Here is a 25470-nt window from a genome sequence, read left to right on the forward strand (position 1 = left end):
ATATATATATATATATATATATATATATATATATATATACATACACACGCATACATTCATACATACATACATTATATATATATTTATGTGTATGTATATATGTGTGTGCAGACATGTATACAAGCATGCATGTATGCACTTATGTGCACATACATGCATACATATATACACCTACATACACTTATACATGCACACGAAGATACATATGTACATGTCTGTACACACACACACACACACACACACACACACTGGAAGCCGTACAGCTACGCATATTCGCGAAAATGTTTCACCAGTCACCCTTAGAAATATGGACAAACATCACGACGCAATGAATTCTTAACAACAACAACGTTTTTAACAGCATTTATTGATTCTCATCAAAAGCGACGTAATTTAAACTAATTTTCCTGGGTGAAATCTATTTCTGTATTCCAAATTATAATTAACAACCAAACAGTTCCTGTAAATACCCCACCACCACTACGCACACACACACACACACAAACACAAGCATACACATACAGACACACACACACACACACACAAACAGACAGACACACACACACACACATCTGGAGACAGACAGACAGACAAGCAGGCAGACAATCACAAACACTAGCACATATATACACAGATGCTGAGACAGGTAAATATTCACATGTACAGATGCACACACATATATACATACATGCATGCACGCATGCATACATACATTCGTGCATACGTACATACATATATACACTCACACACGCATACACATACATCTCTCTCTTTCTCTCTCCTTCTCTCTCTCTCTCTCTCTCTCTGAAACAGATGGACGGACAATACCAGACACAAACACATACACACTATCAAATTTACACACGTATATATACACACACATATATATGCATATGCATATCTGCGACAGAGAGAGAGAGAGAGAAGGAGAGAGAAGAGAGAATGTGTGTGTGGCGGGGTGGAGGTATCCAGACGCATTGAAAAAAAAAACCAGTGAGATCTGCCTGGCATGGTGTAATAACGGCTATTGGTATATTCAAGTAAATCATTGATCTACAAACATTTGCTGACATGTCCAAAGATTTCTGCCGTGTTCTTCCAGAGTTCTCCTCTTCACATCCAGACCCAGACCAGTTAGATTAACAGTTGGATTAACCTTCTCGTGTTCTGCCGAGGCATTCGCATTCTTATTAATCTCTGGCGAGAAAATCGAATTGCTCATCAAACTGGTCCTGGATTACCCACCCGATATATGCCCGAAGCTATGGCTTCATTGCAGCTTCCTTGAATCATGACACAGCACGACACCAGAGCTTTTGCTTACGCAATGATGGACATATATGGAAATTTGTCAAGTCTGGTGACACATGGGAAAGGGATGCAAACTGGTCTGAGAATATCGAACCAACAATGGACACAGCAATGAAAAATCCCAAAGAAACTAAACAAAAACAATACGCCATCCCTTATGAATCATGATAGACTTAAATTAAGATAGAAATTACATACAAATTATTGTTTTAAAATTCCAAAGTTTATGCAACATGATATCCTAAGGTGTTCATCTGACAAAGTCGCTACAGCGTCGGAAAAAATGCTTGGCGGTATTTCTTCCGACTCAGTACATTCTAAGGTCAATTCACTGGAGTCCCACAGCAAGCGGATTTTTTGGTTCCCCGTTATTTGGTGCATACATTAATGAATTAGATGCCAAGCATGTTACCGTGTTAAAACTGCTCAGACGACAATAAGCTGTACTTTGAGGTTAAAAGAACGAATACCAAATCTTCTTTTTTTTGTAATCTGACCAGCAATGGATTGCTGATTGGCCACTGAAGCTAGCAGTAGACAAGTGCACCATCAAACATTTTAGGAGGAAACTCCCAGAATTTGCCGACTCCCTCCGTTACACCAACCTTAGAAAGTCAGCTGGTGAGTGTAACCAAGGCATTATTGCTTATAATGTCCTGTGTTGGATGAACAACATTTCTAAAATCGTCAAAAAAGCTGAAGGTGCCTTAACATTACTCAGTAAGACTTTTGTCTGCTGCTTACCAGCTATTTATTCAAAGGTTATATGTGACTGAGGTACGTCCACGCATAGTTTGTATTTTCAGTCCGGAATCCCCAATCTACTGGAAGCTCTCCAAAAATGTGTAACCAATTGGATATCCTCCTTCGGTCATTCAATATATCTTGAACGTCTGCCCGCAAAATTATCCGCCATCTTTGCAACAACTTAGACCACCTTTTCAATTCAATGCCTTTACCAATCGTGGATAAGCTTATGAATTTTTTAAAGATTCTTTTTTTAAAAAAACCAGCGCGGCACAAATTAATTTTGGAAGCAGTGTCTCATACTCAGAATTTTCAAAGTATGGAATAAACTACTTGCATCAGTTGTTAGTTGTGAAGACACTGTATACTAAAAAACGGCATACCTACACATGTGTCCCACCGACTTTGTTGCGTCATAACTTCCAGAAAATGGATATTTCTTAATGAAATGTTCTACAAATACGCTTCAGAGTGTGTAGAGTGTGACTGTATCGGAATTTGTTGTAAAAAATAAAAAAATTAGCGGACTTATGCGCATACAGGGTGATCCAAAAATCACTGATGCGTTTCAATTTTTAATAACTTCCTTGACTTTACAAATAAATGCATGAAATTTTGATACAATATAAAGGACATAATGGAAATTAATATGCACGAGTCAAATTTTGCAACACCACTACATCACATATGAAAAGTGACATCACTTAAATGGCAGCCATTCTCGGCTCCGCACGCCCGTGCTCTTTCCAAAACTTGCCCCATAACACCCTCAAGAGTTTCAGACCCCACTTCACTGATTTCTCTATTGATGTTCTCCTTCAGTTGCACCAGGGTCTCTGGTCTGTGGAGGTATCTGAAAGAGAGGTCTAACGTCAACAAACTAGAGGCCCTGGTGCAACTGAAGGACTACATCAATAGAGAAATCAGTGAAGTGGGGTCTGAAACTCTTGAGGGTGTTATGGTGCAGCTTTTGGAAAGAACACGGGCGTGCAAAGCCGAGAAAGGCTACCATTTAAGTGATGTCATTTTTCATATGTGATGTGGTGGTGTTGCAAAATTTGACGTGTGCATATTAATTTCCATTATGTCCTTTATATTGGATCAACATTTTATGCATTTATTTGTAAAGTTAAGGAAGTTATTAAAAATTGAAATTAATCAGTGACTTTTTGGACAACCCGTACCTATTGACACACGTCACATATATCTCCAAAATGGAACTTGAAATTTCGAAAAAAAAAAAAAAAAAAAAAAATTGCGATGAGTGTCAATATGTATGTGTGCGTGCTCACATACATACTGACAAACATTTCAATGATGTGAAAAGAAAAATAGTGAGCATGCACACATATATACTGACACATCAAATTTTTTTTTCGAAATTTCAAGTTTTATTTTGTAGGTACATGTGACATGTGTCAGTATGTGTGCGTATAAGATCACCAACTTTTTGTCTTTTCACCACAAATTCCGATACAATCAGAATCTACACCATCTGAAGCGTATTTGTAGAAACTTTCATCAAGAAATATCCATTTTTCTGGAAATTATGAAGAAACGAAGTCGGGGATGGGCACGAATGTGTAGGTATGCCCTCAAAAAATTCCAGACTTCTCGCAATTTGCCTACACTGCTCCTGACATGCTTACGTCCCTGTTCCCTTTCTTTTTATGACTCTTTTACTGTTCATTTTTCTGTCTTGTGTTTTATCCTGTGTACTACGGATGCACTTTTAGCTTTCGTTGCTGTTTTTCTTACGAACCATCTTATCACTAAATCTTACAGAAATAAGTTATGATGTTGGTCTTTAAATAAAGGGAGATAACTTCGAACTTGCTGAACTAATTTGAAATCATCATTCGTATGAGGGTGAGGAGTAACAAAGTATGAAGTAAAAAAATAATAAAAAACACTTTATCTTAAAGATTAATTGTGTTCAAGAAAAGCAGAAAATTTTAATGTAGTAATTCTCTATGCATAATATACACATTTCCATCAAAATCAAGATTAAAATTAAGACTACGCGTAGGGGTGACATTTAGCCATAACTCTCTCTCTCTCTCTCTCTCTCTCTCTCTCTCTCTCTCTATATATATATATATATATATATATATATATACACACACACACACACACACACACACACACATTACGATGAGCTTCTGTACCATTTCATATGCCAATTTCCTCTTGCAGGCAACAGCCAAATTGAGGTGACGGTGTAAAACACTACTCCATGTTGCCGTGCAATGATATCGAACCTGGAAACACATGGTTGCGATGTAAAGAGTTTTAACAACATAGTCACATTGACGCTTATTGTTGTGACATTTATGACTTTCCAAAGTCACAATTCCTATGGTCGACTCCTTTCTTAATGACTATACTCGGCCTTTTCATAAAAGATAGCATATATTCACTGGACACCGGTTGATCTGTTTCATCGCTCACAGACACATCCTAATCCGCATGTATTGGTTTGTGTATCTTCTTTAACACTGTTTACCCTTTTATATGTTGTGATGTCGGCCAGATATCTTCTCAGAGCCATTACCCACTCAGTTAAAGGAAACTTGATAAAATGTGGTAAGTTAATAATAAATATTTATTTAGAATTCTTGGGATTACGATCGGAGAGGATTGCATGATTGTTGTTGTTGTTTAGCCACGAGTTAGCCCTGATCCGGTAGAGCTACGATAGGAAGACGTTTCAACTATGAGCATCCTGTCTTCTATTCAGACATAGTGTACCCAGGACTACATTATCCAATGTATCTTACCCTTCTTTTAAGACGTTGCCGTGTCAATGAAAGAGATTTAGCTGTTCTTTGTGACTAGTCGGACGCCTTGCAGTGATTGGTGATATTTATCCCCCTAACCCCGGTCGGCCCTAATCTAGCAAAGCTGGACTCATAAGCGTTCCAGCCATGACCATTCCGCCTTCTATTCGGATGTAGTGTATATAGGATTATAACATCCAGTTTGTATTGTGTGATTTGAGGGAGACCCGGCAACTATTTCCAGCAGATCGGGTGGCTCCGTTTTGAGGATCCCTCTGTTCATAGAATTACTGCAGGAAGATATTTCTCAAACAGGATTGTGAAACTGTTTCGATTCCCTGTTGAACCCCGTTCACTTCCATTGACCTGCCGATGTCCTTGAACAAAAACTGTGAAGTATTCTACCCAATCCTCTAATAACTCTAATGACAAACTGGCAGAATTGTTAGAGCATTTGACAAAGCTTTGTGATGTTTCTTCTGACTCTTGAGTTCAATTCCCACTGGAGTCAGTTTTGCCTTTCATTTCTCCAGGACTGAAGAAAGAATGTACCAGTCACGTACTAGTCTCAATGGGATTGATAAAACCTCTCCCTTTAAAACTGCTGACCTTATGCCTAAATCAGAAAGCCTTAATGATTATAAATTACTTTACATTGAAAATCTTAGTAGTTCATTCATTCTCTCATTCCTTCATTCCTAGTGTTTATCTTCAAATTTCTAATTCTTAAACTGTATTCTCTTACAGGCCATGTCTCCAGCCCTATGCAACAACTTTATTACATACAGAGACGTTCTATAGCAGACAGTGCTTCTAAACCTTGGATGTTGTTCAGTGCAGTTTGTTTGGAACGCCTACCATCACTATCAACCACTTTATCAGAATTTGAACAGAAATATGGCAAAATATTAAAGGCAGAAGAGGTTGAAAAAAGTTGTTTATCTGATCATGAACTAAGATATAAGGAAGATGAGTACGTTTGTTTTTTAATGTTTTTTCAATGATTTTTTTTCTTTTCGTAACCTTATTTGTATAAGATTTGCTTCACTTGCACCAGGTTTGGTGATACAATCTCTTATTATTTATCTTCAAATGTGTCACCAGTTATTATTAAGTAATATCATAATATATCTAACTGTGGATTTCTCTTGTGATGTTATTTTCAGAAAAATTCTGGAGGCAAAGAAAGAAGGTGCGAAAGAAGAGGAATCTGCTCGGAAAACCACGGCGGAATTTGAAGACTTATGGGAAGCAGAATTCAACAGTTTCCAGTTTCCATCCCAACTGACTGGTATGACAACTTGAAATTAATTCTTAGTAAATGTTTTGGCTGAAGTTGCTTGTTGAAATTAGTTTCATTTAACACAGAAGATTTTGGTCTTCGTGCTTATCTTCACCTAGTGTTATGAATGTTAGGTAATTACCAAAAGATTATGATAGCAAATACAAACAGAAAAAATGAGGTCCCCCCCCCCCCAAGGATCTTGTATATGTGTATCAACAGCACCATTCTATGTATGTGTATACAGTACTATACTGTAATATTTGTTTAACAGCATATATATATTTCGTACTGTACTCTGTGTGTCACAGCAAGATAGTCTGTATACGTGCGTAGAGTACCTGATTTGGGTCTTACTTGGGCTGTGCAGATGATCAACGACTCATAGTTTGGAGTAACTTCTGGTCCTAAAGAAGATTAGTGTTTGCAGTTTGTTATGTGTGTGGGGGGCTCCAAGAAACACCAAAGAGCTTAAAGCTCAGTATATGTAACCAGTCTGAGGGGTTTTTAACTGGGGATTGTTCAACAACTAGATGGAGGGTACTTGAGAAGCTGGGTCAACTTGGAGTTGGTTGAGTTTAATTCCCGTGTGTTAGTTATTTGATGGCCTATGAGACGCACCTTTTTACCCCCTAAATGGCTTTAAAAATCCCTCTGCGTCTAATGCGCTCAATGTAGGCTCAAAACTCGCCCAAAACAATATGTATGTTTACAAAACGTGTGCTGCCATATATTGGTGAACAATTACCTACGGTATGTTTGTCTCGAATGTGGGTGCAATAAATTGCTAATAATTACCGGTAATAACATAAAGTTATACAGGTTAGTGAAGGAATTAAAACTTTATTTTACAAAAGTATAGACTATGCTACCGTGCGTCTTATAGGCCATCAAATACGGTATTTATTGATGCTGGAGATAAAGTTAGACATTCTGGGGCTTGAACTCCAAACATTGAGGTAGTATTCCACTAATTACTATAATGTCTCTTCTTTTTCTAGAAATAACAGCCAAATTTCACTCAAAAGGCATCCTACTGTTCTAAGTAACAAAGTGACGCATTGCATAATGTCGGTTTCTACCCGAGAAAAAAGATAGGGTGGGCATGGTTGGGATGCCTTTCGTATAGGTCTACTCAACAACAAACAAACCAGAAATATTTTCCTACCTTAAATATTTAGTTGTATTACAGTAAGATGTTGTGGTGTTCATTCGTTTTTCAAGTGAAATAAAATGCTTCCGAAACAGAAATCAAAAGCTCGGACTTACCGCCATTTCATAGAACAAGGGGACACAACTGTGTATTAAGCTAAATTACTTGTCTCTTGTTTCTCTTCATTTAATATTAGATGTTTTCGATAAACAAATTATAACTTCACATCTTTCTTAATGACAACAAATTCTGCTGTTTTCGCTGATGTTAACTTATTGTATTTTCATCGAGCAACTGAAGTAACTTTTATCTTTTACTTGCTTCAGTCACTGAAGCTGGTCATCTGGAATGAAATTCCAATAGTTCATGTATGCCTTACCCACTTGGGTACATTGGTGCAATCTCCTACCAATTTGAGATATGCAAACTTTTGTGCATAAAGAACATTTAAAGAAGAAATGAGAAACTTTCGCAATGTTATTGATATTAATCTCATTTTTACAAAATTATTTTTTTCATTTAACACCACTTCAAATCGTAGCTCTCCATACTTCCCTATTTGCCACAAGTGATTCAAGATTTTTGTAACATAATTTAATCATTTATTAATATGCATACATAATATACATATGCACAAACACATGTACATATATATTTATTTATACGTACATTTATATATTGAATGACTTCATTTTCTTAGAATTCTATGCTATTTACTGCATGTTTAAGATTGCGCAGCTTCAAAAGATACATTGGGGATCTTATCATTTCTTTTCAGAAGCAGACAAAAAAGGAGACACAAAATCTCTACAACGAAAATGTGATGCTAAGTTAATATTGCTTGCAAAACAGAAGTTAGGTTCCAAAGAATTTTGGATATTGCCTCAAGGTGTGCACCAACAAGGTGAATCAATGAGAGAAGTATGTTTTTGTTGTTAATTAATTTTTTGTTTTGGTTACTAAATATGTGGAAATATTTTATTTACTGAAGTCTTCTATGAAGAAACAACTTGAGTATTTTAAAGTCATGTCCATTTGTCTTAACATTTAAAATTTATTTGAAATTCAAGTAGAAGCCAATTTTTTTGTGAGTCATTTTGGAAATCATCAAAGTTCTATGGAATGGATTGAATGTTCTTAGATAGATATCTATCCATCCAGCTTCTATGCCCACTATTCCTGGGAGGGGCGTTGGAGTAAAGCCTTAAGTACCTTCTCTATAGAGTCATCCAGCTGTAGAAACCAAGCCAAATCAGACTGGAGTCTGGTGCAGACCCTCAGCTTACCAACCCTGCTCAAACCATCTAACCCATGCCAGCATGGACAACAGACATTAAAGGATGATGTAAACTGAGTCAATAAAGGAACTCCTTGCCCAGGAAGGAACAATCTTTTGCAGGAAGTGGGCTGCATGAGACATGGCTCATCATTAAGTGGGCCACATTTCTGAAGGAATTCAGTGTGTGCCATTCAGAAAGTCCCACGGGCCACAGGTACCCCATGACTGATTTAGTCAGTGGACCTGCTTGCTAGACATAACAGCCAGATCTCCCCCAACTCACACCTTACCATCTTAAAACAAGAAAGACAGTTATTTCTAACATATTTAACCACCATAGACAGAGGCTCCTTCATTGGCCACACAAAAAATAGAAGTAATAATAATGATGACCCTTTCTACTATAGGCACAAGGCCTGAAGTTTTGTGGGAAGGAAGCTAGTCAATGACATTAACCTCAGTACATGACTGGTACTTATTTTATTGCCCCCAAAAGGATGAAAAGCAAAGTCAACCTCAGTGGAATTTGAACTCAGAACATGAAGATGGATGAAATATTACTAAGCAATTTGTCCAACATGCTAACAATTCTGTCACTTGCTGGCAGAGTCGTTAGCACTCCTGATAAAATGCTTAGCATGATTTCGTCAGTCTTCTCGTTTTGAGTTCAAATTCCGCCTAGGTTGACTTTGCCTTTTATCCTTCCCGGGTCGATAAATTAAATATCAGTGAAACACTGGGGTCAATGTAATCGGTTAACCCCCTCCTTCCAAAATTTCAGGCCTTGTGCCTATAATAGAAAGGATTATTATTATTATTATTGGTAGTAGTAGCAAATAAATTATGATCAAAAAGGGAAACAAAATATTGTTGTTGGTTTTCTTTGTTGTTTAGACGGCAGAGCGTGTCCTGAGAGAGTTGTGTGGAGAGGAGATCAATGGGATTTTCTTAGGCAATGCACCTTGTGGCTTTTATAAATACAAATATCCACCGAATCATGAAAACATTGGCGCCAAGGTAAATCATTTCATTTCATTTCTCTGCTACACTTACTATCTCTCCAGAAGAGAATTTTTCAAAACGTTTAATATTCACTTTTCAAATTACACTTGTTATTTCTTGGTGGTGTCGTGTCCCACTGTGAAGACGCTTGTCAGCTGATGTCCTGTACTGTAGCCACATGTTCACCAGTACCTTGTGATGAAATTGGTAGATGGAAACGGATGAAGCTTGTTGTGTGTGTGTTATTTGGTGACCTCACCAGTGCTTGTGCCATGTAAAAAAAAAAATATCCAGTCCACACTGTAAAGTGGTTGGCATTCGGAAGGGCTTCCAGCTATAAAAACCATGCCAAAGCAGACCTCATTGGTGCTGGTACCATATAAAAAGCACTGTGCCAAAACAGTGGAGACTGGTGCAGTCCTCTGATTTACCAGCTCCTGTCAAACTGTCCAACCTGTCCCAGCATGGAAGACGGACATTAAATGATGATGATATATATATATGTATCAGTTGATTCACCAGTAATGATTATCACAGGACATAATACAAATGTAGAATAATCTGTAATACATAATAACTGAAAGACTCCAATTCCTTGTACTGAGAGTTTCTCATTTCCAATCATCAACTGCTTTTCTTTTGAAATATTCATTGTTTGAATATCTTTTTGAAATATGAAATGAAAGTTTGAAGAAAGTGTTTATCTTTGTTCTTTTGTTTATAAACTTTCGTGAGCAATTTGTCCAAAAGCAGTTCTATCAAGTTCATCGTTATTGACAATAAGGCAGTGAGCTGGCAGAATCATTAGCATATCAGGCAAAATGCTTTGTGGTATTTCGCCTGCCACTACACTCTGAGTTCAAATTCCACCCAGATCAACTTTTTTACCAGTGAAACAGTGAGGTTGATGCAGTTGACTAGTCCCCCCACCGCCCCCTCGTAAAAAAAATTTCAGGCCTTGTGCCTATAGTAGAAAGGATTATTCATATTGACAGGAGAAATATTTAATGAGATGATGTAAATGAGTTTTATTCTCTACTCTTTCTTTCAGGTCTTTTTTTTCAGAGCTCACCACCAAACTGGAAACGTGTCAAGTAAATCCAAAGATTTGATAGATTTTTCTTGGTTAACCAAACAAGAAGTAGAAGACAAAACACCCTCAGAATATTTCAAAGCCATTGATCGATTTATAGTAGATTTATGAAAAAAATAATTTATATGATAAGGCTTTGCTCTAGTTCATGAAATAAAACATACTTTGAATAGCTTCATTGCACAATGTTTTGTACTTTTATTTTAAGAAATCATTAAATTAAGATCAACAATCCCATTCTTCCATGTTGGTTTGAAATATAAAATCATGTTACTTTGCTGCAGACTGGAAGTTGATTCCATTTGTCATCTCTGTAATGGTTTTAATGGGACTGTCTGAATGGCACGCCCGATAGTGTGGCCTGCCCGATGAAGAACCAGGTCTCATGGGGCTCAAACAAGATGGTCAGATGATAATGATTTAATTCTTCTGGGACTATTTTCAAGGACAACTGTATAATCGAGACCTATTTTTTTACTTTGATATTTACTGAAAATTACTATTTGCCCTTAAAGCTAAACCTATTTCATCTGCTGCTCTTTAAAAGTCACCTTCACATACTTCACTTCATTCTTGTATTTGTGTGACCGTCGGGTTTTTTTGTTTTTTTCAGGCTTAATTACTGCTTGTTCTGTACTTTTCCAGGTTCATACATAAGAATATTCTATGATTCTGCACCTACAATTTTCATTGTAGTCAACTTTTTTGCAGGCAACACTTCTATTATAATAATATTTACCTTTATAATTGCAAACATATTATTGTAAATATATCTTAAATACAGATTTTGCTCAAACTTAGAAATTTTGTTTGCATCTAAAAATAACAAAGGATTTATTTTTGAACAATTGTTATAAAATACTGCTTTATTTTAATTAAATAAATGATAACTACTTAGATTTTTAATTAGTGAAATTTTAAATTTTAATGTTTTTAGCATTACATATTTTAATACATAAACAGAGTAATAAAAATTAATATAAAATCGCAAAAAGCATAACTATCTTTGTTTAATACTTTTAGACAGGATTTTTTTCAAAATATTTGTTTTAACGTCCACAATTAGGAGATATAGACTTCAATATGTGTTCAAATCATCATCATTGGCATTGGTGAGATGGTTTGACTAGAGCTGATGAATCAGAGAGCTGCACCAGGTACCGGTCTGATTTCGCATGGTTTCTATAGCCGGACGCTCTTCCTAATGGCAACCATTCCAGGAGTGTAATGGGTGTTTTTACATGACACCAGCAACACCCACAACTATGATTCACGGGTGGGTGCCATTTGCATGGCACCACCAACAACCATAATTCACAGGTGCCAATATGCATAGCACAATTGATGACCACAACTATGAAGCGCAGGTGACATTTACATGGCACTGGCATTAACCATGATGATTCACAGGTGCCATTTACAAAGCACCAGCAGAGATCATGACTATAACTTCATTTGGCCTGATGAGTCTTCTCACGCACAGCCTATTGTCAGAGCTTTGTCATTTGTTATCACCTCTGTAAGGCCCAACATTCGAAAATCATGCTTCACCACCCCATCCCATGTCTTCCTGGGTCTATCTCTTCCACAAGTTAACCTTCACAGTTAGAGATCAGAATTTCCTTCCACAGCTGTCCTCATCCAAACACATCACATGACCATACCAGCACAGTCATCTCTCTTGCACACCACATCTGATGCCTCTTATTCTCAGCTTTTCTCTCAAAATGCTTACACTCTGTCATACATGTACGCTGACACTGCACATACTAGCTTCATTTTCTTTCAAGCCTATGTATGTCCTCGGTCGTCACAGCCCATGTTCTACTGCTATGTAGCATACCTATTTGCATACAGGCATCATACAGTCTGCCTTTCACTGAGAGGCCCTTTGTTACCAACAGAGGCAGGAGCTCTCTAAATTTTGTTCATCCTATTCTTATTCTTGCAGCTATACTCTCGGAGCATCCACATCCGGAAGCTACCAACTACCTCACACGTTCTGACTTAACTTCTTTTTTTTTTTTTTAATGAACTAAATCTCAATTATTTTATCTCAAAACGTAGATAAAGACTGGACCATCATTGCTAAAAGAAACTGCATTCAATTTGGTTGAGGAATGAATTAAGTGATAAAGTCTAGAAGTGCTCGCAAGTAACTAAAAATAGACTAAGAATAGAAAGTGGCTAGCAGGTTACTATATAGAATTGAACCCTGTACTTCTCAAACTCCAGTAAAACGTTCTGTTGACCTTAAGAACATATTCACCCACTGCTGTGGGTGAATGATATATTTTAAAATTTTGTTTATTCATCTTAATTCCAGTGTACTTTCATAACACTAAATATTAAGTGCCTTAACAATTTTGAAATGGTTGAATCAGACAATTTTCTCAATATTCATTATCTATTGATATTTTGAATTTTGGTTTATTGGGAAATATTCCCTACATCATCATCAGTTAACGTCCGCTTTCCATGCTAGCATGGGTTGGACGATTTGACTGAGGACTGGTAAACCAGATGGCTGCACAAGGCTCCAATCTGTTCTGATAAGGTTTCTACAGCTGGCTGTCCTTCCTAACGCCAACTACTCCGAGAGTGTAGTGACCATTGAAAACCACCACTTGCAGGGATTTTACTTGAGTCGTTTCTCAGTTAATTCCAGTAAGACAGAATTTGTGCAGGCATGGCTGTGTAAAAAGCTTGCTTCCTAGCCACATCATATTGTTCAGTACCCCTGCATGGTATCTTGGGAATGGATTTGGTAGAAGGAAACTGAAATATTTGTATATTAGCATGTGTGTATATCTGTGTTTGTTCCCCAGCACGACTTTACAACAAGTCTGGGTTTGTTTATGCCCCCATAACCTAGCAGTTTGGCATAAGTGACTGATAGAATAAGTTCAGTCTTTTAAAAAAATAAGTATAGGGGTCAATTTCTTTCAACAAAGACTCTTTGAGGGGCTGCTCCAGCATGGCTGTAGTCCAATGGTTGTAACAAGTAAACAATAAAAGATAGATCAAATAATGTTAGCATATTTCATACATAATTATGTAATTAATGTTACATATTAGTTTAACATTAGTTTCTGTTCTATCATGCAATTGTAATCAAAGCCAGTCTAGGTTATTGATTTCAGTAGTTAAAGGGAGTGGTTTTTGCAAATCAAGTGGAATAACAAAAGACCTTTTTTTAGAGATTCACTGATCTGTTGGTAATTTTTTTTTACCGATATACACACATACACACAAAATTCCACAATTTGTGTCCTTCAAATTCCCATCACAAGTTATTGGCGCAGTCAAGCCTTTGGCCAGGTTCAAACTCAGAATTACGTGGTGACAAAATAAAGTTTTGGTTACACTACCATGTCTACACCCTCCCTGCTGAATAGTAACTGGTTCCTTCTTCAATTAATCAGCACTTACACACACACATTTATTCAATCTTTCATGTTAATACTTAATGTAATAAATATTAAAATAAAAAAATAAAAAGTTTTTTTTTTTTGTGTGTTCACTTCAGAGGATAATTCACGGTAATTGTTTTATTCAACCTAAAGATCACCACAAGTCCACATCTATGTCATTCGACTTCAATTTTTCACAAAGCACCTCACAACAGACATAAACGTACTCGACTCCACACTGAACCAACTAATACCTGGTGTTGCCTGTTAGTCGTTCTGGGGAGTCCTGCGACAAAAGTTGGAGATCATTTATCATCACAGAGCAGCAGCAGCAGCAGGAATGGAAAAGGGTTTAGCAGAAAATGGGAAACAGAATGTGTTTATGTGGGGGGGGTGTGTGTGTGTGTGTGTGCATCTATGTGTGTGAGACAAAAGGAGAATTACAAAAACATTAATAGCATTGCAATAGAGTTCAAATGGTTCAATTAAGTTGATTTTGATAATTTTTAATCAGTGGCTATGTTAATATAGCATTTGTAGATACGGTAGTGGAATAATCAGCAGATATTATATATATATATATATAAATACATATATATTATTATATATATAGACGCACACACTATATTAATCATGTATACATTATATATATTAGATGTATTAAGGAATATTAGTAACAAAGAAAAAAGTGATAAGGTTTTATTCCAGAAGCTGTGAATGTCCCAGTGTTAGAGATTAGAGGGGTGGGGGCGGGGATTTTAATTAATTAGTTGATGACGTAATTATGGAGGTATTTTAATTAGTTTTGTTTAGTAATACGGCAAAATATATTATTACGAGTAATTTCAGTTAAATAACACGTGATAGTTGAAAAACAAAAAAAACAAAAAAAAATTTAGGAGGAAATAAATAAATAAATAAAACGAAAGCAGTGAAATATAGCAGTCTGATTAAGAGAGACATTCATTTTGCTTGCTTGCTATCAAAGATTTTTTGCTGCACTCCGATCAATAAAGAACTTCGTTTGTCTGTCTAGCAAGATGTCGAAGTTATTTGCTAGCGAAGATTAGTCGTGTCGACAGAGGCCTTTAGGAATATAGTGTCATCTTTCATGAAGGGATAAGACTCAACTTCTGTTTGTGGAATAAAGTCAGGGCAACCAGTTGCTATGTTATAGTCACTTGATGGTTTATGAAAGCTTTTGCTGTTTGGATCAGGTAGGAATCTGTCACTATAATTTTTTTCTCCACCAAATTGATCGAGTACGGTAAGCGTAACTTTGTGCTTGAAAGGCCATGTAAGGATGTTGTCGTATTCTCCCTTCATTATTGTGAAATAAAAAGATAGATGTGTTCCTTTCCCTATTCCATCACCGTTTAGATAGACTTTGGCACACATTTTATAACCATACTTACTACTATAAAATGGCTCACTATATATGAAAGAGGTCTTTGATGTTTTCAGTGCTGATTTCCATCGGGAATAGTTGCTAATTTTCATGAGAACTTCAGCATCATAATTTGGATGTGTCACTGAAGTCAACTTGGAATTCATTTCTTCAATTCTCATGTCATGGAGACCAATTTGTCGATCAATTGATGTTACTTGAGTCAGGAGTTGATCTAGAAAAACATTAAAATGAATTTGTTGACATGGTTGCCTTTTGCACACACACACACACACACACTCCACCTCTCTCATACACCACAAACCCAATCATACCTGCTTCTGCCCCACTGAACCCAGTTGTCCCCCCACCCTCTTTGCTCGCTTCCGCACTGAACCCAGTTGTTGCCTGCGTCTGCCCCCAAACCCAGTCATCCCCGACCCTGTCCCCAAACCTACTTGTTGCCCACCTCTACCCGAACCTAGTCATTCTGACTTCCGCCCCAACCCATTTGTTCACACTCGCACTCTGACACACAGAAATGAAATGCAGAAACTATTAATAAGTAGAAAATGCAAAAAGCCGGTCATTCCAAGAACTCACCAATAAGAGTACTAAGGTTTTGGATTGTGGTCATGTCAGTTATGGATTCTTTACTTTTTAGAATTTGTACTTGTTTGTCTGTTCCTTCTTTCAGTCGTTGTAAATCTTGATCCAATACTATTAACTTTTCTGTCAAATTCACAAATTTTTTCTTATTTTCAAAGTTTGTGTTAGAATATTTTTGAAACTCAGTTTCTATAGAAGAGAAACTGAATTCTACAGATTTTAAATCTTCTTCTGTCCGAGCCACCACTTTGTCTAAGTTTTCCAAACGCTGACAAGTACGGGAATAATCCTGAAAATATGAAGAAACATTCAATAAGACAGTTTAAAGAGAAAACAAGATCAAACTATCTTATCTCAACACTGGAACATTCAACAATCTCACTTAGGTGTTGGCAAAATGTCAACACACACAGCGATTCAAGAATTCTTTGGATCATTTCAATAATACAGAAATATTTTCAGTTACAATTTTGTGCTGGTGGCATGTAAAAAGCATCATTTGAGCGTGGTCAATCCCAGTGCTGGCTGACTGGTCCTGTGCCAATGACACATAAAAAGCACCATTCAGGCATGGTCGTTGCCAGTGCCGCCTGACTGGCTCCTGTGCCAGTGGTACGTAAAAAGTACCATTCAAGCATGGTCGATGCCAGTCCTGCCTGACTGGTCCTTGTGCCGGTGGCATGTAAAAAGCACCAACTATACTCTTGTAGTGGTTGGCGTTAGGAAGGGCATCCAGCTGTGGAAACTTTGCCAGATCAGATAGGAGCCTGGTGCAGCCTTCTGGTTTGCCAGTCCTCAGTCAAACCATCCAACCCATGCCAGCATGGAAAGCAGATGTTAAACGACAATGATGATGATGATGATGACTATCTTTGTTACTTTGTTTGTGCTTGTCCTTTGAGTGTATGCATATACAGTACATCTGCATTAACTATGGTATACAGAATAGTTATACACACACCCACACATAATGTATACATACACTGGCATTGAGAAGGGCATCCAGCCATAGAAAGCAAGCCAAATCAGACTGGAATCTGGTGCAGCTCTCCAGCTGACCAGCTCCAGTCAAACCATCCAACCCATACCAGCGTGGAAAACAGACGTTAAAGGATGGTGATGATGATAAGCCTCTATCTAGTTCCAATCAACCAAATTTACTTACGAGGCATTGGATAGATAAAGTTGCAGAAGGAGACACTTGCTGAAGGTATTAAGCATTAGGATTGAGCCAAAACCTTGTGACTGCGAAGTGAACACACACATGTATATATGTGTATGTGTGTGTGTGTGTCGTTTTATATACTTTATAAACACATGACAAAACATTTATTGCCCCCAAAAATAAACAAAATGAGAAAGGCAAATATGGTACGGAAACGAAAATGAAACTATTGAAGAAAAAAAGCAGGTGGAAGCGGATGTCTGATGATGATGATGATTCGGCAAATGATATAGAAACGAGTGTGAGAGTGTAAAACGAAGATAGATATACAGAATTATGAACTTTTATATCTTGGCTAAGATTCGTAATGGTGGTATCCATTTCGGTTATATGTCGGGCCATCATTTCAAGATGGATGTTACAGCTGGCATTTTGGTGATCCTTCATTTCCGTTTCATTGCCCTGAAAATAGAAAAAAGAACAAAAAAACAATAGAATCAACAATAACAACAGAATGGATTTTTGTTGTTATCTGTTGACCCTGTTGACATCTCTCTCCTGCAGGTGAATCACATCTCAGTCATTTAACACCAACAGCCATCCAATGGTTGAAGAAGACATCTAAGAGAAAGAGAACAGGGTATTGAAACAGATACTACTGACAAGAATATAGCAGCATAAAAGTGGAGGTGTGTGGCTCAGTGGTTAGAGTATTCAGCTCACAAGTTCAATTCCCAGTGGCACTTCTATCCTAGAGTAAAACAATTTATTTCACGTTGCTCCAGTCCGCTCAGCAGACAAATATAAATAGTAACTGTAATTCAAAGGGCTGGCCTTGTTACATTTTGTGTCATGCTGAATCTCCCTGGGAACTACTTTACAGGTACACATGTCTGTGGAGTGCTCAGCCACTTGCAAGTTAATTTCACAAGCAGGATTTTCCACTGATCAAATCAACTAGAACACTTGTCATAATCAACATAGTGCCAGTTAGTTTAGCAGCGCCATATAAACAATTCCAAAGACTCAGTTTTCACCAATGAAACAATGTTTTCTTATAAGAATGGAATGGAACAGATTAGTGAAAACCGTTGAACAGATTAACATTTTTGATATCAACCTGCCTGGAACCACCCCTGGTTCTAGGATGCAAACTGCTTATTTTTAAATGAGCTGAAGGAAAACCTTCCATCAAAATTTCAAGTTAATCTAAGTTCTAAACACCAGTATAACAATGACAGAGTTATTTTGATTAAATGAAACAAAGGCAGTATAATATTTCAAAATAAATATGAGAACAAAAGGGGTCAATGGGAATAAAGAATGGATTAATGCATTTAGATGTAGACAAATGTAAAACTGTTTCCTCTATAGGAGCAGACATTTGGTCTGCAGTGGACTACGAGGCATACCATGAAGATTTCACTGTAGAAAATAAAAAGTCTTTAGTCTGAATCCTAACTGACATTATTCAGTTTAGTGAGCCACTCAACTATTTGCAATTCAATCAAACTCAGCAATGCCAAGTCAATAGATCAGTTATTAATTCCACAGCTGACATCCCCAGTATCTTTTTAAACCAGTGGATCTAAACCGGGGTCGATATGGCCCTTAGGGGTCCATATGAGACTTTGTTGTAAAAAGTTATGTGCAATAAATTGGTTATACTTCTGCAATACACAAAAGAGTTTTTTAAATTTTTTAAAAATAGTTTCAGCTGAGAGCTGCGGCCATGCTGATATACCGCCGTTAGAGAGTACAGCAGGGTTCACCACCACACCCTGCCAGAGCCTCGTGGAGCTTTAGGTATTTTCGCTCAATAAACACTCACAATGCCCGGGCTGGGAATCGAAACCGCGATCTTACGACCGCAAGTCCGGAGCCCTAACCACTGGGCCAGTTTAATAATTATTTTTATAGAATCCCTAACAATATTTAATTATAAAAGTTCAACAGGATTTTTTAAACATCAAATGGCAATGATGGTCCACTCGAGTAAAATATGAATAAAAAAGGGGTCCATAGCCAAAAAAAGGTTGAGAACCACTGATTTAGACCAAGGTGGACTTTGCTGTTGAGTTCTCAGTGTGTTGGATCATAGACAAAGCAATGCTGTTGATATGAACTGGTGCTATTCACAAGTTGTAACCAAACATGAAGGTTTGATGGTTTTATCAAGAACCAGAAGAAACTAGAGATGGCCTGTGTCGGAAATTTCAAAAAGTGGAATAAATTTTGAAGAAAGATAAGAAGTCAGATATGTTAGAAGAGATGAGAGTGATGACAATAATTAAGATTTTAATGAAACAAAGATAAAAGCCACTTACTGTGAATTTACATCCAAAATTCTTAAATAAACAGTCTTTTGGTACTTCAGCACATTCTTTCCAATGAGCAGACAACTGCAAGGTTAAAAATTATTATTATTATATCCATAAGTTATACAGAAATAAAAAAATAGAAGGGTGCCATATATAATCTTAACAAAAAATGAAGCAGACTGACATGTAATTTTTGAACCTGTGGAAAGCATGCCAGATGCCGAAATATCATTCAACCAATTTCACATGATAACTATGGCACTCTTCTGTTTATTATTATTATTATTATTATTATTAAAATTTTGGCACAAGGCCAGCAATTTCAGGGTAGGGGAATAAGTCAAATACGTCAACCCAGTACTCAACTAGTATTTATTTATTTCATCAACCCAGAAAGGATGAAAGGCAAAGTCAACCGTGGCAAACTTTAAACACAGAACATAGTGACAGACAAAATACCAGGCAAAATGCTTAGAGGTATTTCATGTCTTTGTGTTCTGAGTTCAAATTCAGCCAAGGTCAACTTTGCCTTTCATCCTTTCAGGGTCGATAAATTGAGTACCAGTTGCGTACTGGAGTCGATTTAAGCAGCTAGCCCCCTGCCAAATTTCAGGCCTTGTGCCTTTAGTAGAAAGGATTATTATAATTGTTATTGTTGTTTTTATCCCTACCTGAGATTGAACACACTCCTTTTGGCAATAATCACACGATACCATCTTATTTAGACATTCCTCAGCATGTGACTGCAACAGAAAGGTTAGAGTTGATTTCAAGGTTTTCATAAAGATGAAAAAAATTTATAGTCATGTAAATAAATTAAAAACAATCAATATATTAGTAGCAAAAAAATGGCCACAATGTTCCCAGCATTGGTTGAAAGTGGTCAAGGGTTAAAAGTAGTGTTAGATCATGCGAGAGGTCAACTGGTGGTGTTAGACTGTAAGACAGATCAGCCAATAGTGTTAGAATGTGAGACAGGTCAGGTGATGGAGTTAGAATGTGATATAGACCAGCTGGTGGTGTTAGGCAATGCGACAGGTCAACCAGAAGTATCAGACCATGAGACAGGTCAACTAGTGGTGTTAGACCATGATACAGGTTAGCTAGTGGTGTTAGAATGTAAGACAGGTCAGCCGGTGATGTTAGACCATGAGATAGGTCAGCAAGTGGTGTTAGACTGTGAGACAGATCAGCAAGTGGTGCTAGACCGTGAGACAGGTCAGTTGGTTGTGTTAGACCATGCAACAGGTCAGACTGTGACAGGTCAGCTGGTGATGTCAGACCATGCGACAGGTCAGCCTGTAGTTTTAGAATGTGAGACAAGTCAGCTGGTTCCGTGAGAATGTGAGAAAAGCCTGCCAGTGAGACAAGTCTGCCAGAACAAGACAGGCCAGCTGGTGGTGTCAGACCGTGAGACAGGGCAGCCAGTGGTGTTGGATCATGTGACAGTTTATGTGGTATGTTAGACCATGTGACAGGTCAGCTTGGAGTGTTAAACTATGTATCACTATGAATTTTTGAAAATATCGAAACCTAATTGCTACTGAACTTCTTTTAGCATCCATAAAGAAACATTTTGATGCCTCATTTGTGAAATTTGGATGAATATTTTAGGAAGTATGATAATTTGAATGGTTAGCAAAATGGTTGAAATTTTGCTTAATTAATCTGTATAGTAGCCATATTGGTGATGTCATATCTTTGAAACTGAAGTGATTTTTCTTCAAATTACACAAATTAATAGTATCCATGGTAGAGCACTTACCTATGCTTTTTCAGGTTCTTAAAAATGAAACTTATTTTGTCATTTTTTTTTAATATTTAGGTAATCCACTCTGTGGAGTAGTTGGTGTTAGGAATGGCATCCAGCCATAAAATCCCTGCCAAAACAGACACAGTAACCTGGGATAGTCTTCTACCTGGTCATCTCCTGTCAGCCATCCTACTCATGCATGCATGGAAGACCGGCACTATACGATGATGATGAAGTAAAGCCTATTTTCTTACATGTAACAAATAGTCAATTTTGTGGTGTCTTCAGACCCACCTAAATCCAAAAGTACAAACTACAGCGACTGGCACATTTGTAGTTGGTATAGAACTAAATAAATCCTGATATCTTGGAACACTTCAATAAAATTTTAACAAACTGTTAAAAATGGGTATAAATGGCAGGGTTTCAGATCAGGGCAGCCAGATAAGTTGGATTTCCTTCCTTTGACAGGGATTTTTTCACCACAGCCTTGTAGAGCTCTGTAGAAGAGATGACTTGCACAGTTTGACCACACAAAAAAGCCCATTTTTTTTGCTTCATCATTTTCATGTCAAAATACATTTCTTAAAATCCTACACTTACCTATGATGTCAGGGTCCCTCAAACACCCTGGTATTTCCACCCATTCACAAAGTTTGCCTGGATTTTTTTTTTTTTTTTTACTGTTGAACAGTAGCCCTCGATTTAGTTCAATGCACTGGAGCACATAACTGAAGTTGTGTTGAAAATAGTCATGAAGAGGACTGATTCTGCTTTATTTGATATAAAAATTGATGGAGGTAGGTAAGGTAATCATTACGAAATATAAAATTTAAAATTTTATCATTAATTTTCAATTACAAAAAAACATTTTCTTCAAAGTTTTTTTATACCATTAGAAAGAAAAATTTCTCATGAATTCAATATGGTCATTGCCAAATATGGCCATGATTCAGTTCATATATCTGCCATTCATAAATGGTAATATTGAACACCTTTGTTAGTTGCCATTCCCTTACTCTACACCTGCATAATCAATACAAAAAAATGATTAATACAATTAATCTCAGTAAATTTGAAGAATTGGAAATGTGCCTTTCTACTGTAAAAGATCTGCATAGAAAAAGAGAAAAACAATGTTAGAGAGCAGAAATCATAGATCTATATATTATAATCATTTACAAGCAATCAGCCATTACCGAGTTACTAATATCTATTTTCATCCAACACATTTGAAATCTGCAAAGAACAAAAATAAATTAGATGCTAAATCCACATGCATCAAAACAACGTAGACGATCATCAACAGCAAAATCTTTAACTTATATTTTTTGCACCTGCCCTAAAAGCTATACAAATAAAAGCTATAAATTAGTCAAAAGAATCAAAGCCTTTCTTGTTCTCTCTTTCCTTCTTTATACCTGTAAATAAGAATTTGATTGAAATAAAGAAATAAAAGCACAACAATGGCTGAATGACACTCAACAATTTATGTGTGATAATGGCATGATCTAAAATCCTGGATTCATCAATCAAATGTCACAGTTATTCATCATAAAGACGAAATCAATGTGATCAACCTTGTACAGGTGTATCAATAAAGTCTGTTTTGAGTGGATTTCAAAAAATAGTGACCTGTTAACTTGGAGGAAAAGATTTAATTAAATGCTGTCAAAAGACTTGGTAAAGTATATACTATATCTTTTGTAGACTTGTTGTAGATAATCCCTTTCAGGAACCACCCAGGTATGGCCATTTGGATAAATCGCATCAAAACCACATGCGAAAATGAATTCCTTGTTACCTGTGTCAACATCTTCCACAAAGAACTAGTGTTAAGCATTCTCATGCCCATAGCTCATAAACTAAATAACTATTCCTTCAGAAGCAATTACTTCAATGACACTATACCAATAAACCAATCTGATTCATTAACTACAGCAACCCATTCCACCTCGTTATTGAAATTAAATGATGGCTCGTTGGTTATTGAGTCTGATGATAATACGTTTGCTCTGCTTGATTTTTCTTTCATCCTTTTTTTACTGCTAGGTTCAGCATACGGATCTCTTTTTACTAGATAACTGACTGGGCATGACAGGTCTCTCTAGTATATGTTGTAATATACCAAGCACAGCTTTCGAGTCTTGAACTAACTCATCCAAGTTTTTTCTCTTTTTTTTTACCATACACTAAGCACTTACTAAGGACACCAAGAACGGCTTCCAAATATATCTCATCTCATTTCTTACCCCTGCCAGTGAAAACACTGATAGATTTATTATAGACATAAGAACATTGACGTCAGTTGAAGTGACACATGAGCCACCATGTTCTCTTACAGCATCCACCAATGGTTTTGTTTCTTCTTGTTTGGAAGCTTCTTCCATTTCTCTCTTCATTTTCATTCTTTGAGTCTATCCTCTACTCTATACACCACCACCCTCTGTCCAAATGTGTCCAACAGTTCCAACAAGATGCCCCAAGTGATGCGCCAATCATATGGGATGTATGTGCCATTGAAGGATCATCTAGTGATGTTAGCCACTGGACACTGATCCTGCAGGAAAAGTGAAAAAAAAAATATCATAGAACATGCTAAATTATAACAATAGTATATCACAATAACATGTAAGAACAGGTTCTATTATTTGAACTCGTAAGAAGCACTACATGTCCATTTTTACGTTCCTTCGCTTGATAATTTATTTCATTTTCAGCAAAAAATAGAAACATAAATGTACATGACAAAACATTAAGTCACATACATACTGAGAATAAATACATTCATTGGGCCTCACAGAGGCAATATGGCCAATGCAGGTATCACATTACTAGCACCCAGGCTGGTGGCAGGTAAAACCACCTTTTGAGCACTGGGCCTCATGGAGGCGATGACAAATGACCGAGACTTTTGGCAATATGCTGTGCTTGAGAAGACCCCCATCAAGCCAAGTGAAATTGTAGTCATGGTAGATATTGGTGTCATGCACATGGCACCCATGCTGGTGGCACGTAAAAGCACCCACTTCACTCTTGGAGTGTTGGCATTAGGAAGGGCATCCAGCCGTAGAAACCATGCCAAATCAGACTGCAGTCTGGTGCAGCCCTTCAGCCCTGGTCAAACTGTCCAACCAATGTCAACATGGACAACAGACATTAAATGATGATGATGGTTGGCCAAATCAACGTAATAGAAAATGAAAAGAGAGGAATTAAGATAAGGCCTGGTAAGCCTTGTGTGTGGAAGTTCCTCAAAACAAAAAATATTATTTTGATTTATTGGTCAGTGTAAGTATTCAATTTTATACGAGATGGGAGCATGAAAAAAAATCATGACACATTCTATCACACAAACAATCACATGCATAAAGCATGAAGTATGGCAACAGTAATTTAAAGTTAAATATCATCTACATTAAAGAAAAGAAAATAAGTGCAAAAATATAATCAATTAAAAAGAGACAGCAAAATCTTACCTATGAAATCAAGATGACTTCTTCAAAGAAAAGTGTGAAGGCAGCATGTCTTGATTGAAGATACAACCTTCAGAGTTGTTTCAATGAGAAAATAGCACTTTGATCCCAGGTAATTGGGAAAAATCACCTGGGATCATCCCGAGTGGTAAAATTGTAGGAGAATCTTGTTAGTAGGAGGAAGATTGGATAGAGATTTCTTCCTGCCATGCCCTGTACTAAGGAACACACTCCTCAAGAGCTTAAAAAGTTCAGCAGCTATTGTATTAAGAACAATGAGAATAAGATACTAGAATAATCCCTTTAAGGTAAATTTTAGTTGTACTAAAAATATATGTATATACTAACTGTGTATCCCAACATTGCTGGGTAATTTTCACTAACTTTAGCGGACTTTTCATCATCATCATCATCATCATCGTTTAACGTCCGATTTCCATGCTAGCATGGGTTGGACGATTTGACTGAGGACTGGTGAAACCGGATGGCAACACCAGGCTCCAATCTAATTTGGCAGAGTTTCTACAGCTGGATGCCCTTCCTAACGCCAACCACTCAGAGAGTGTAGTGGGTGCTTTTACGTGTCACCCGCACGAAAACGGCTACGCTCGAAATGGTGTCTTTTATGTGCCAGCCGCACAAGAGCCAGTCCAGGGGCACTGGCAACGATCTCGCTCGAGAACCCTACAAGGCCAGTCA

General features: G+C 37.1%; 2 protein-coding genes across 6 annotated transcripts in view; one reads left to right on the forward strand and one right to left on the reverse strand.

The window, feature by feature from the left end:
* LOC106869198 (39S ribosomal protein L46, mitochondrial) overlaps window positions 1–10825 on the forward strand; it is a 23549-nt gene extending 12724 nt beyond the window's left edge. The window contains exons 1-6 of one of the 3 annotated variants that reach the window (XM_014914837.2): window positions 4224–4644; window positions 5586–5811; window positions 6005–6129; window positions 8055–8194; window positions 9447–9569; window positions 10606–10825. In XM_014914837.2, the coding sequence (XP_014770323.1) occupies window positions 4581–4644; window positions 5586–5811; window positions 6005–6129; window positions 8055–8194; window positions 9447–9569; window positions 10606–10758 (831 nt within the window). In that variant the 5' untranslated portion in view covers window positions 4224–4580 and the 3' untranslated portion in view covers window positions 10759–10825. Of the gene's footprint in view, window positions 1–4223; window positions 4645–5585; window positions 5812–6004; window positions 6130–8051; window positions 8195–9446; window positions 9570–10605 lie in introns of those variants that run through there. The other 2 variants (XM_014914836.2, XM_014914838.2) reach the window with 2 other exon arrangements.
* Window positions 10826–14745: 3920 nt separating this feature from the next.
* Window positions 14746–25470, reverse strand: part of LOC106869200 (TNF receptor-associated factor 3) — a 25763-nt gene continuing 15038 nt past the window's right edge. For 2 of the 3 annotated variants that reach the window (XM_052975273.1, XM_014914839.2), the window contains exons 5-9: window positions 20214–20285; window positions 19549–19623; window positions 17552–17683; window positions 16051–16345; window positions 14746–15682 (exon numbers count right to left, since the gene is read on the reverse strand). In XM_052975273.1, the coding sequence (XP_052831233.1) occupies window positions 15117–15682; window positions 16051–16345; window positions 17552–17683; window positions 19549–19623; window positions 20214–20285 (1140 nt within the window). In that variant the 3' untranslated portion in view covers window positions 14746–15116. The remainder of the gene's footprint in view (window positions 15683–16050; window positions 16346–17551; window positions 17684–19548; window positions 19624–20213; window positions 20286–25470) is intronic. The other variant, XM_014914840.2, reaches the window with a different exon arrangement.

This window comes from Octopus bimaculoides, chromosome 20 (genome assembly GCF_001194135.2).
Source record: "Octopus bimaculoides isolate UCB-OBI-ISO-001 chromosome 20, ASM119413v2, whole genome shotgun sequence".
NCBI lineage: Eukaryota > Metazoa > Mollusca > Cephalopoda > Octopoda > Octopodidae > Octopus > Octopus bimaculoides.